The sequence below is a fragment of the Cibotium barometz genome, chromosome 2 (assembly GCF_041138505.1).
Source record: "Cibotium barometz isolate CiBa-2024 chromosome 2, ASM4113850v1, whole genome shotgun sequence".
In the NCBI taxonomy this organism is placed as follows: Eukaryota; Viridiplantae; Streptophyta; class Polypodiopsida; order Cyatheales; family Cibotiaceae; genus Cibotium; species Cibotium barometz.
In genome coordinates this window covers 22,344,524-22,358,485 of record NC_141047.1, presented here as the reverse complement: position 1 = coordinate 22,358,485, position 13,962 = coordinate 22,344,524, and the positions used below count along the sequence as shown (strand labels likewise).

The 13,962-nt window shown below is 43.7% G+C and overlaps 1 protein-coding gene across 3 annotated transcripts; it reads right to left on the bottom strand.

Moving 5' to 3' along the window:
• Window positions 1-1,715: 1,715 nt before the first annotated feature.
• Window positions 1,716-11,171, bottom strand: LOC147640818 (uncharacterized). Of its 3 annotated transcripts, none has more exons than XR_015268445.1 (7): window positions 10,552-11,171; window positions 9,316-10,366; window positions 7,964-9,122; window positions 4,793-7,586; window positions 4,467-4,668; window positions 2,924-3,110; window positions 1,716-2,770 (listed from the first exon to the last, which is right to left on the bottom strand). XR_015268445.1 is itself a non-coding variant. In XM_086815756.1 (5 exons), exons 2-5 carry the CDS (start codon window positions 10,241-10,243, stop codon window positions 4,639-4,641), a joined length of 4,911 nt encoding a protein of 1,636 aa, XP_086671882.1. In that variant the 5' UTR covers window positions 10,244-10,366; window positions 10,552-11,171; the 3' UTR covers window positions 4,180-4,638. The 3 variants fall into 3 exon arrangements, 1 of the variants encoding a protein (XP_086671882.1); XR_015268446.1 differs by having other exon boundaries at window positions 1,716-2,766; XM_086815756.1 differs by lacking the exons at window positions 1,716-2,770; window positions 2,924-3,110 and having other exon boundaries at window positions 4,180-4,668.
• Between the last annotated feature and the right edge of the window lie 2,791 nt (window positions 11,172-13,962).

Below are 13,962 nucleotides of genomic sequence, written 5' to 3'. Positions count from 1 at the left end.
TGCAATCGTGGACATGTCCTATGCAAGTCGATAGCACTTGAAGCGGCCAACTAGACATGATGTCCCCTTTGTAAGTATGCATAGGTATTTAGCATTTACATCTCATTTTTTCATCAAGTGATCAAGATTCCGCACACCATTTCTTTGGATTGAAGCTCACCAAAATCATGTGTGGGCTGAAATTTGGGATCAATGTCTTTAGAAACATTCTATACTTGAAATTATCTTGTAAACATCTTCATTCTACTTCATACTATACATTATAGCTACTTGTGTGTGCTTGAGTTTGAGTTCTCTCTATACTAGAAACCAGCCTAGGCGCTAAGAGGCATGTCATATGTGATTGCTAGCACCATAGGGGTGAAGCAACGATGCCCATTCTCTCCGACACTCTTTGGCCTTGACATAGATAAGGTCTCCGACTTCATTGATAGACTTGGTAGGCCAAGCTCCATATTATGTTGGTACGCTTCAATTTGTGCAAATGACAAAATACTGATCTCAAATTAAGCACAAGGGTTACAAAGACACTTGATATAGTAATTCCTCTCACACGGGCTTCATATGGATCGCCTACCCCACTATCATTTGGAGGCACTACTATTAGCTCTCACCCGTCAAGACATCAACTGACTTATCCGATCCAACCTCTTTAAACTAGACTCACATCACATGGCTAGATCCACTATAGCTTTTCCTACAAAGGTGCTATAGTCTGGCTATCTTCACAAATACATGTCACATACCATGGCGATTGCCATTGGCCATATCAGAGCCTGATCACATTACTTGAGGGTGGAGACTAGATGAGCACAGACCATTGCCATAGAGATCAAGATTTATCTATTATGTTCCCTAGACATTAAACGAAGGAGCATTGTCTTTCATGTGCCCATTGTACAAGGCAAGTTTCAATGCCTCTTAAGGAAGAAATCTGGCCCTTTGTCTTGGGTCATTGATTTCCAAGACTAGTGAATGCCTAAGACTCTACCTAATGGAGCTGCACGACCACAGAGATCATCTATGCGCACAGACACAGAACCCAGATGCTTCACAACCACCCATCACGAGCTTCTTTTATCCAATCGAAGATGGAGCCCCCATCAACAACCACGAGAGGCCTATGACCCAGATGCCCCTACTTGATGGACCAAAAGCGCACATCGGCAACCCATGTGTCATCCCACCTCCTGGACATCTCTCTAGACATAGCAATCCGGTGCAACAAGCTAGACACCTAAGACCCACTCGTCCAAAGAGATGTTTCACTCAATAGCTTCAGATCTGAGAGACCCTCCGGAGATAGAAGAGTTTCCCTCCATAAGCAGTGGACATGGAGAGCCTCTATACCATAGATGCCGAGTACCCACTTTGATCCCTTCACACTATTGCATTGTATCATTGTACCATAAGTTCTCTCTCTCTCTTTTCCATGATTCAAACATTCATCGGCATATTGTAAAACTTTTTGGTCTCAAAGACTCTCTGATCGTTCATAGGTGTTAATCTCTCTCTCACACACATTTTTCTCACTCTAGTGCTCTACAACAAAAATTTCAGTAAAAGATTGGGTAAGGTTCTCGTACCACCTTGGAAATCTAAAAAGCTAGGGAGAATCAAAGCAAATTATCAACTCCAAATTGGGTAATGAAAACAAAACTTAATTGAAAAGCATGCATTTCCAACATAATCAGATCCCAAACGACATCAATACCATCAAATCAACTCTCTTGAAGTGAGAGCCCAAGTATATATTTATATTGCTCAACAGGAGCATTCAATGCTCTCACAACCCATGTGCCTAGTACATGTGACCTGTTTACATCATCGGTAACTTTTCCCATCTACCAGCTTCCGTTTGTCAAAGCTAATTAAACTTGGATCTTTTTAGACCTTTTGAACACATGCAACAAACCAAGGACCACACACAAGTCCATCACCATATTTTCAGCCGGCCGATTGGCTGACCAGCTGTAAGGGGGACGAGATTAGAAAAGAAGCCCCCGCCCCTTTCTTTAGATTTCATCCCTTATCCACAGCCTTCATCCCTCCTTTAAGCTGTTAACAAAAATGTGGGCTTGAAGCAGGTTTTGGGCCTTAGGCAGCCATACAGCCAAGCACGGCACACCCAAGGCCCAGGCAGGTGCCAGCAAGTGAAAAAGGCCCAAATAGGGGAGCTTCAACTTTTGGGGTTCACGACAACAGGCCAATTAAGGAACGTGGAATCCCCCTATAAAGGGAGCCCCCCTCTTTTGAGCATAGTTTAAGAGCGAAAGGCCTTCAATGTCAGCTCCAAGCAGAGCTGCAGCAAATCATTAGGGCTTTTCATCTTTGTGGAGGTACTTGCACTTTGAAAGAGGAGAAATTTAGTTTGCCACTACCTCCGCCCTTGGACCGATTTGCTTTTTTGCTGCAATTGCTTTGCACTTTTTCAGTGAAGCAAAAATAACATCCACAACCTTGATCACCTACTGATATAAATACGCATGGATAGCAATACAACAATACAACAAACATGTTGTACAAGCTGACACAATGACACCAAAGATGGACAAGAAGACACAACACACTAGAGAAAACTTGGCAAACCACCAGCTCTCGTTGCTACACAAATGTTCTCTCTGCTGGTCCCCTTGGTATGAACATGCTGCTGTGCTCTTTTTGCTGCTGTTGGCAGCTTGCTCATGATTGATGCTGCCCGCTACCTGTATATTTGTCTCCTGCATCTGTGCTCGCCTGCCCACAGCCTACTTTGTGTGTGTGAGCCTATCTGAAAGCAAGGTTTGTCACAATGAGAAAAACAGATCACGGTGAAGAAGAGTAAGCGTTTGAATACCATTTCAAGAAGCTAGAGTGCCTCGCAGATGGCAGTTTAGAAAAACATCAAACAGAGGAAAAATAATCGGGATATCCAAAAGTATACCGTCATAGAGATCTGCATGTAATGGACATTTTAAAGCACTTGCACAGAGCAAGATTGAGCCAATCACAAAAAGCTCGTACAGAAATGGGAAGCATTATTGCTCATGTCCATGTTCGGCCTCCAATTTATATCACCTATATCCACTGAGCTTCATATGCATTGCAGCAGTGAAGTCCTTGGGACACACCTTGAACACAAATCACCAACATCCATTAGCCTAAGGCAAAAAAAGTCATAGTACCTTAAGGGACACCTGGGACTCTGGCTGCCCATGCACACAACCCCCCCCCCCCCCCCCCCCCGGGCCTCTTCACAAAAAAAGGAGGGGAGGGGGGGTGTGGACCATCCCACAGCTCCCCCTCCAGTATGACACATCAGTTCAAACTCACACCCCATGTGTGAGAACATGGTGCAGATAAAGACGTCTCCAAAAGTCTGCCAACAATCTGCACCACCTCTTCAAAAAATGTACACATACAAACACCAGACAACAGTGATTTTTGAGCCTTAGAATAAAGAAGAGTAGTGTACTGAGTCGACAATGCCAAAATCCTTGGTCCTAAGGCACAGAAACAACCTTTTCACAACAGAGATTTTTGAGCTAGATAATCAAGAGGAGTGTAATATATCAAGACAACCAGGCCAAAATCCTAGGTCTGAAGGTACAAAAACAACCTTGTCCCAAAAAAAGGGGGGGTGGTCTGATTTGGACTCCCCACTCCTCTCCTCAAGCCGCCAACTCACACCCCACGGCTGGGAATATGGTGCATTTGAATCAATTTGGTGGTTGTAAGATTTCACTAAAGTCTTGGACCAAGTTGGTCCAAGATTGATCTGCACCTTCTCTATTGGAAAATGCATGCATACAAACACAGGCCAATAGCAATTTTTAAACCTTAAAATCACAAAGAACGGAATACAGAGACAGTTATGCCAAAATCCTAGGTCTGGATGTACAAAAAACAGCCTTTTCACAAACACACAGGCATCTCAGGGTTTTACAAGACTAAAATTCAGTAGGTAAAGTAATTCCAACTCCAAACAAAGTGTGCATGTGCACAGGCTTGTTACTTTTTTCTGTTATCTTGTTAAGAGAGGGTGCTGCTCAACATGCACAGGCAAACAAATTGGCTTGCAAACTTTTCAAATCATCAATTTTATAGATGCAAACATCATCCCTATCCCTGTATCATGTTTAGGAGCAAAAACCTAATGCTTCTTGTAGCAATATACTTTTAAAAAAAAGAACGCCAAAATTGTTTGAAGATGTAAGATTGATGTGCCTGCCCAAAAAACCTCAGGCAAATAGTTCAAAGCATCTGATACTTATCCTGGCCTTAAAAAAAATACCAGATTCCAACACGCTCAGGAGAAGACCATGATACCGTACTCTAGGACCAACTGCATCAGGTGGGGTAGGAGCATCCCTCCCCTTTACTACCGGATCAGATTATTCAAACCCTCAGACATGTGTTGCTTCAATCTCTGGGCCCTCTGTATAATCAATCCAAACTGTACAAAGAGAACTCCAACAAGGCCTTACCTCATGCAGTTCTAGAGTTGCACAGCATCCACATGAAGGAAAAGCACTAACTCTCACAGCAAAGCAGAGAGATACTCCATATTACATCACTCTAAAACCCCAATTGTTCTTATGCTTGTACATGAGCATAATCCATTTCAAGGTAGCAATGCATAGAATGCCCTTGTTACTCTCACAACTTCAGATACTTGTCAACATAACCCTGTAAACAGCAAGAAATAGCAAATTCACATGCATAAAAAAACACATCAGTAATCCACATCACACAAGTCCAGTACAAATAATCACCACATGGCTCAACTTGCAGGGCAGATGGAGGCACAGACCTGTACTAGCTTTGAAATCTTAGTGCTGGAAACTGCCATAAACTGATCAACCTTTTCCTGAGACTTTGGAATATGATGACTTGGCAAATTTCCTGTGACCTTTTCCACTGCCTTTTTGGCAATAGTCTTGAATGCTTCTTTACTCATTTGTCCTTCTCTCCAAGTTGGTTTGAGCAACTCTTTCACATGATCAGCTACTGCAGCCCGGAGTAGCTTCAGCCCACGGCTGCTCTTTTTACTCTTAGACTGTGCCTGATCATGTCCAGTATCTGCTCCATCTCCTGGCTGCCCTGGACTCCAATCTCCAGGAGGACTGACATTCTCAACTACTCCAACATCTGCAGCTACCTCGTTCATATTTGCATTGTCAAGTTCTGGCTTACGACTTAATATGTTTGGCTTCTCTGTATCCAAACCTGGACTTACATTTTCCAACAACCCTACCCCAACAGACCTGCCATCTCCAAGTGGCTTGCTAGACATTGACTTCAAAGTACCAGATGGGCCAGGATCGAGGACATCAGACAAAGGATCATACTGATCACCTGACGTAGGCAGATTTGAACCCCCTGGCAGCTTTACCAAGTTTGAAAGGGGTGGTATCGTTGTGAGAGAATACAAGTAAGATGAAGGTCGCTCTGCAGTTGACGGCAACACTGACATAGATGCAGCCAAAGAGCTAAGAGAAGCAGAATCCATCCATGGCAAGGCACTGTGAGTTGATGCTGCTGATGGTGTGATTGTTGGTCTTGGATAGGCATGTTGCAGATCACTTGGATGAATATATTGCTTGACAGTATCCCCAGCAAATGATTGGGTATAAGTGGTATCCTCTCTTGATAAGGAGAGGTTAGCACTCAATCCATGTTGCCCCAACTGAAAAACTTTTGCTGGATAAGATGTACCATGCGGTTGTGAAATCGAAGGATTGGAAGAAAACTGCACTGGATGATTTGAAGTAAAGCTTGGCAATTGATCTTGAGGGGGTAACACAGACTGCTGGATTGTGTTTTGTGTAAATTCAGGCTGAGACGGAAACGAGGCCCCATAGCTGGGCTGTATGGGTGGCGCATGATTATGAGGAAGATATGGTAGTCCATGCATAGAAGCCCTGGGAATGAATACTTGCTGGCTTTGGTTAGGATTGTTAATCGGGAAGGATTGACGAGGCCCTGCATTTCCATTCATTAAACTGGGTTGTTGACCTGATAGAGGGTGTGGTGGATTGAAGGTTCCAATAGGGAACTTATGGCCTGTGTTAGTAAAAGCAGTGATCACAGGTGGTCTAAGAGGATTTGATTGAATGTATGGCATGTTTCCTGCAGGTAAAGGATGTTGCACTGTGTTTGGATGCTGATGACTAAACACTGGTGCATGCCTTTGCTCACTGGAGATGTACTGATGAGTGGATGAACTTGCCATGGATATGGATTGTCCCGTTGAATTGGTCTGTGAGAAGGGCAATTCAGGAGAAAAAGGGACCCCAAGCAAAGGTGCTCCTGGAACCATGGGTGGCCGTAAGGCCCCATTTCCATTAGCTTGGCCTTGAGGTTCACCTCCCACACCCGACTTGTTCATGGCATTCTCAGCAGAGCCCCTTCTTGCACTTTCCGAATCCTCTAGCTTCTCCGTCACCTCAGCTTCTGAAGAAAGCTCCGGCTTTTCAGCAATGATGACAAGTTTCTCTGGCAGCTTCACTCTAGGCAAAAGTTCAGGTCTTCCCATATCGGTCCTTACATTTTCTTTCTCATGCACTTCCATTTCAGAAGGCATTTCTGGTTTATTGGCAACACTCACTTCTGCACTTGAATCCTTTTGCTCCATGCTGATATCCTTTACATCAGCTTCTGAATTGAGTTCAGATTCCCCAACCAACTGTGCTTCTCCACTTATGGGGAGCTTCTCAACCGGCCTAGAAGCTCCATGATAGTCCAAGTTTCCAGCCAAATCTTTCTCTGTGCTCTCACCCACCTCGAGTCCTTTAGAATTCTCTGATTTTCCAGCCACCAGTGTTATTGCCCTACTAACAGATTTATCAGCCACCTTCATCTCTCCAGTAGTGTTTGGTATGCCAACCAGCTCAGTTTTTTTGTTGATGTCAGGTTTCTCCACCACATCCACATCTCCAACTGCCTTCATTTCTCCACCAGCAGCTGATTTCTCAGCAACCTCCTTTTCTCCACTGACATAGGGTTCCCCAGAGAGCTCTGTTGCTCCATACACGTTCAAATTCTCAACCACTTTTCTTTTTCTGATGTTTGATACCTGATCAAACGCATGCAATGCAGCAGGTGCCTCTCTGTCAGGTGCTAATTCTCCAGCGTGATCCCTTAATTCATTGTGCTGTGTCATATCCACTGCTTTCAAAGTAGCAAGTATCTCTCTGTCACGTGCTGGTCCCTGAGCCACATCCCCTTCCCTATTCCACTGTGTCAAGTCCAAGAAAGGATCTGCCTCAATCTCTGGTTTGCGTGTGATGAATTGCCCCCGGCCAACTTCCACATCTTTGAAGCCACCAGCCTCAGGCCTCTCAGCCTGAAACTCTTTTAAATGCATACCTCGCTCTTGCCCTGTTTCCCTATCTGGATGAAAAAACCTGCATGCATTACCCCTAAAGCACCTGCCTCTTGCATAATGAAAGCAAAGAATAGGTCCGCTTCCTCTTCCTCCTCTCCTTCCTCTTCCATAAGACTCACGCTCACCCCTCCAATCTCGCTCACCTCTACCCATTCCTCCCCACCTGATCTCTCTTGGTGGTGACCTGCTGTAGCTCCTTCGCCAATGTGGAGATCGACTGTACAGGCACATCATGAAACAGCTTACGTGAGTTTTGAACATCAAAAACAATACAAAACTTTGAGAAAAACAAAAACACGTACATAGAGCTGTATGACTGCCTCAATCCCTTATCAAAAAAACAGAAGTGCAGTGATCAGCTTTCTAACCAGCACACAGAAAGTTTAGAGCAGCAGGCATAAGCAATAGTAAAACCCCTGCCAGCTTGGACGATACCCAGCCCGTATGCAGCACATGCACTTCACACAATGTACATATTACAAACATGCATGCAACAGATTTGCAGATGTTATAATATTAGGTTTCTGGAGACAAGCTCCTGCAGTAAAGAGGGTTAGCACTCCAAAGCAAAATCAATGAAATTGAGCTGCAGACCTGTGAGATCTGCTCCACCTTCCCCTTCTGAAAGGAGGAGGGCTATAACTTCGCCTTCTCCACCTTGATTCTCCAGATGAATGGCTTCGACTTCTACTCCTGCTTCTACTGCTACTCCTGCTCCTGCTCCTGCCACTGCTTCGACTTCCACTTCTATTGTAGCTTCTCCTTCGCTTCTGAGGGCGCCATTCTTCCTCAGAATCACTTTCCATAGCCCCTTTTCGAACCAATCTCCCAAACTCATCCACGCCCACAGTTTCCTGGCTCTGTTGCCAGTGTGCATCAGCAGTAGATCTGCCATTCTCAGAGCTCCCTCCTCCAGCTTTGTCTGTACTGGTTGATCTCTGCACATCCTTGGAAGTGTCACCAAGAGCAGCAAAGCTTGCATCTTGTCTTGGGCTTGCAGATTCCTCACTTTTTTGTCTACTGCCATCTTGTAGAAAAACTAAAGAACTTGGTTTATCATGGTCTCCGCTTTCTTTCACAGCTTGAAGTGGATGTGATGGGGGCATACTCCCCCAACGAGATAATCTCCCCACTCGACGCTCCGGATGTGCAGGTATCACCTGTCTTACTGAAGGCTCAAAAGACCCAGACAGAAACTCTGATGCCACATGCTTTTCTTGAGACAAATCTGCAATCTCCGCCTCTCTTTGACAATCTTGCTCTGTCCTTTCGCTGCTATGGTCTGACAGCCTCTGCAAACTCTGTGATGGCTCCCAATCACCATCCAAAATTGAGCCAGTATGGCCACCTCTTTGCCTATGTTCATTTGTATTTATCAAAATTGAAATGGGAGCTTTCTTGTTACTTTCGCTGAGATTCGTATCAGCAGGACGAGAAAGCAGAGTTTCACTGCTGCCTTCCAGGAGACCTGGAAACATATTTTCTAAGTTCGCATTAGCATCACAAATAAAAGTGCTTGTCTGTGAGGTTCCTCCTTGAGAAGCTCTCTTTAAATTGCCATCAAAAGAAGATTCATGATCCTGCATTTGTGGCACATCATCGAAACTCTCTATTGCTGAAGCCACTGCCTTCTCTTGAGCATTTTTACATTCTATGGAAGGTGTCTTGGAATGTAAACCCTCCTCTGCTTCCAGACTGACACCTTCCATTTGTCCAAGAGGCTCCCTCTTTAATGGTGAGAGTGCAAAGTCATCTGTAGGACAGTATCAGTGGTTGACTGTAAGCCACACACACAAATCACAATAGCATTACACAACAATGAGACACCGTTACAGAATGCAAGCCGGGGGGGGGGGGGAGAGAGAGAGAGAGAGAGAGAGAGAGGTTGTGATCAAATACCATGTACCACATATCTTCCATGTTCAAGACTAAAATTAGCCACATACCTTCCATGTCCATGTCAGACATCACCGGTGACTCTGGAATTTCATCGGGCAGTGGAGGTTGACCAGGCACTACCATTGTGTGTCGGATTCGTCCAGAAGATGTCCCCGAATCTACCTGGTTACTAGCTTTGTTTTCAGTTTCCAATCCTAGTTCCAGTGCCAGGATGTGCTTCTTCCACTTGTAAAATGCATGCCCAATGGCAGCTTCAGGTGCCGCATCACTCTCAAACAGAAAGGCAAACTTCGGATCACCTGCCTGTCTCGCGCGTGCCATGCTCTCAAATCGAGGGCCATTCTTAACCACAAAAGCAGCCAAGACATCAATATTCTTGAGCATTTCAGGATCATTAGGCTTAGGAGGTTCAGGAGGTAGCAAATCAGCGGCAGACGACGATTCCTCTAGATTAGGGAGGGGTGGGGGCTGAGGAGGGGGGCTAGGAGGAGGAGGGGGTGGAGGGTTCTCTGATGGTGGACTGGGTGGTAAGGGAGGAAGAAAAAGTGCAGGTTGAATAGATGGTACAGAGGGAGGCACTAAGGGTAAAGAAGGCTGGACTGGTGGCAAAGATGGCTGGAATTGTGGTAAAGGTGGCCGCACTGATGGTAAAGAAGGCTGCATTGATGGAAAGGATGACTGCAATGGTGGTAGAGATGGCTGCAATAGCGGTAGGGATGGCCGCACTGATGGTAGGGACAGCTGCATCAGTGGTAGAGATGACCTAATTGATGCTGGAGGCGGTATGAGCAGAGGGGGTGGAGGTTGAGGAGCAGGAGGGGGAAAGGTATACTGATGCATAACATGAGGCCTTCCTTGCATGGGAGTAGGTATGGGAGGAGAAGGGGATACATAAGGCCCCCCAATCATTCCAGATGGACGGGGTGCTACAGGTACAGGCCTAAACTGAGGCACATCTGAGCCTGGTCTATACATTGTTTAAAACCTTCCTTGCAAAAACTCAAAACTGAAACCCTCAAAAAACATCAATTTTGCTGCCCACTAACTGCATGCTTCATCCGCACCCCATCTCAAACAGTAGACCTAAGAACCCGTTCTCTGAAAGAAAAGAAAAAAGTTTCCACACTTCAAAACCCTAATTTTCTTTCCTGCACACAGCAAGAGTTTGCCACAAATATGTACTCCAAAACCCTAACTTTGACCACTCCGTTCTGTTTTCTTTAGATCGAAAACCTAAAATGACTCTGGCTCCTGTATTCTACAACAGAGCTGCTACGGCTTACCTTGCAAGAAGACAGCTTGAGTTTGCCATCGCGGCGGAGCGATCTTTTTACTGACAACGAAGAAAGCCCGATAGGGGTTCGTTAAACATAGAACACCACTTCTTCTTTTGGGAACAATACTTATATATATTAATATATATATTATATTAATATTAATATTTATATATAAATATATATTCAGTCACTATACATATTCATTAATTAGTGCTAAATATATATTCAGTCACTAATATTCATTAATTGGTGCCCGCACTAATTACTAAGGTTCAAAGCCCAAGCTTTGCCCGTGCCAAACAGAAGGACTAGCAGCCATGGGTGAGAGGGAGTCTAGTAGCTGCACCGGACAGAGAGAACAGCAGCCACGAGAGACAAGGCAGCAAGCACAACATGCGTGGCAGACAGAGAGACCAAGAGCCGTGTGCGAGAGAGAGCCCAACACAACTGCGGCGGCAAGAGAGACAGGGCAGTAGGTGCAGCGAAGAGAGAGACCCTCTCACCCTAGCAGTCGGGCGTGAGAAAGAGAGAGAGAGAGAGAGAGAGAGAGAGAGAGATGATCGAAGAGAGAGAGCCGGAAACATCTAGAAAAATCTACATTGCCTTCACTCTTTCAATAGCATCATAAGGTTTCAAAAAAAAATCAAAGGTTCGACCCTTCTCACTAATTAATTAATAGCAAAAATAATTTGGCACCCATATTAAGAGCCCTTTACAAAAAGTCCTTCTCCATCACAGACTTAACAGCTATTCAGCAGATCAGATTTACATCAAGGACTTAGTCCCATTTCCTATTCAGCAAATTACATACTAGGTCCCACATTTCATCCTCCCATATAAATGAAGAGTTTCCTCATGAGAAGTGGAAGCCCAACTGCATACACGTAATTAGAAGCACATCATAAGTGTAGCCCTTGGGTGACTGTTGTTCAAAATCTTCTCCTTTAATCCATATTTTCACTGTTGGCCTCCTTCCCAAGGGATTTTTCACTGAGACCATGAAGATCTCTTCTGGTTGCCTTTCTTTGAGGTACCATCTTCTGGATCTTGGTCCAAATTTAGGATACTTAGCTCTAACATCAACCCATGTATACACCTGCCAATACTCAAAACACTTTAGGATAACACAATATGCATTAGCATTTCATCTTCCCTGATCTATATCAGCTAATCCCATATTGTAATGCTTGTACAGCCTCAACATATTGATTATTATTCATCCTATTAATCTAGAACATAGACTAGCAGAAATGTACACATTTAAACATAACTTCACTGGCCCCTATTGCTTGATTATCCCAAGAAAATAGGTAGATGGGTAGAAGACAATTTAGGAGTGAGAGGGTTCTGGTGGGACTGGCTACTAGGAAGACTATACAAGATGACTAATGAGACTGATTTGATTTTTTGCATCATTAACATAGAACACTTCTTACTAAAGGAGAAATTTGTGTGCTATTGTTACATTACTTTTTCAAAGATTGAAAACCTTAGTCTCACTTTGCAGAGTGGCAACTTCCACAAAAGTGAGGTTTCAATCACAGCGCGGAGTTCAGTTGATCGACTTGCACCCACCGCATTGAGTTCCCAACATGGACATAAAAGGAAGCCCCAACATGGGTGAACATGGTCCCAACCACCTTCATCAACATAAACATAAGTAATCTTTACAATGCTTCATACCATATTCACATCAAGCATTAAAATACAAACTCACATCATTATTACACGGGATCCTATAGAGGTTTGTAGCACCCTCTCAAGATCATATAGTCCAAAGTCCAACATAGCTGCAGCATATTGGATGGTTCCCTTCAATGTTCTATGTTGGTTTGCTTTCTCTCTTAACTTCCAAATCTTGGAGAGACTCTCCCATATAAATAAGTCTTCCATGATGCTCAAGACACAAGTGAAGTCTCGAGTGCATCATTCCAAACATTCACTTCAAATCTACATTTCAATAAACCATAGATTTCCCTTTGATGCAATTAGGTTAGCATTAGTCTATCAATCTTCTTGTAGCACATTTATTTACACATACATGGAGATCTTCACAATCAATCATGCACATCTTGTCCAATTATTCAAAATGTGGACTTCTCAAGCCTTTGTATTCCTAAGGTAAAGCACCCCACCCCTGCAATAAACTCAGTAACAAAGCAAAGCTAAAACTTCCAAAGTAGCAAGCCACCACCCACCCTAATTAAGATTTGGAACTTTATGCACATCCGACTATCTAGATTCTAATCCCACATTATATATTTTGAACTCCAAAACTTGGGGTCATTTCTAGTCATAATGAATTCTTTAATGTTGGTCACAACTAGAGATTCGTAGAGGTAATCGCCCCTTAATCATTTTCAAAATACCTTAAAATCTCTTCAAATGCGAAAACTAGTTCTACATAGTGATCCCCATTTTCCTAATCATCATTCCCAAAATATGTTAAAGTCTCTTCAAATGCAGAAACTGTTGATAAAACGTGGTGCTCATGCTACATCAAGATATGTGGAGGATAGAGACTCACAAAATACAAGAACACATCTTGTTTATTAAGTTGCTTATGAATACAACTTGGCCTTTGCTCACCCACAAATGCCTTCTAGCTTCACCTTTAAATAGGTGAGCTAGTAGACCATAAGTCCATTCACACACACACCCTTCTCCTACCCTTTTACATGACCTTAGTCTTTTAATACCCTCCCTCAATACCAACTATGAAAGACTTGGAATAGGTGGTATTGGACATAGGTTGCCTTTATAACATTAGGCATACAAGGTTAGGAATATAGATGTTGCTACATTGAGATTTAAAATAACTTCTCAGAGAAGGTTGATACGAAGGTTGATACAAAGTTAGCCTCTAACTCTTTGTTAGGACATTTAGAAGTGATATGTCCCGTTTGTTTACACTTGTTACATTTCATCTTGTTGGGATATTTGATCCAACAATTATTTGCAAAATGACCTACCTTTTTGCAATGGGTACACCTTACTTTGCTTACTTGACGTGACAAAGCTTGTTCGATATTCAATGGAGTCGATGCATTTGAAGATTCAGCTCCTCCCTTTGGCCTCTTTTCTTCATCAAGACAAGATTGAATGACTCCTTCAAGGGTGGGATTAGGTATGTTCTTCAGGGTGGTGACTAAGGTGGGGTACACCTTCTTGACTACTTTTAACAAAACAGCCACTGCATCATCTTCGTCCATTCTCGCATTCACTGATGCAAGTTGAGCCATAAGGCCCTTCAAGTGAGAGATAAAGGCTCCAATGCCGTCTCCCTCTTTGAGCTCCAAGCTGAAAATTTCAATTTTAAGTGAGATCTTGGAATTCTTACCACACGAGCTCCATAGAGCTTGTCAAGCTCATCCCATTTCTCCTTTGCAGAGTCGGAAGCTGGTCCACATGGTGAAT

Bases quoted from the DNA above. Each gene is read 5' to 3' on its own strand.
- LOC147640818 (XM_086815756.1), bottom strand. From the start codon at position 10,243: ATGTATAGACCAGGCTCAGATGTGCCTCAGTTTAGGCCTGTACCTGTA. The intron at 9,123-9,315 runs GTATGTGGCTAA...ACTGTCCTACAG, and splicing joins GTCTGACATGGACATGGAAG to ATGACTTTGCACTCTCACCA. The intron at 4,669-4,792 runs GTCTGTGCCTCC...TGCTGTTTACAG, and splicing joins AGATTTCAAAGCTAGTACAG to GGTTATGTTGACAAGTATCT.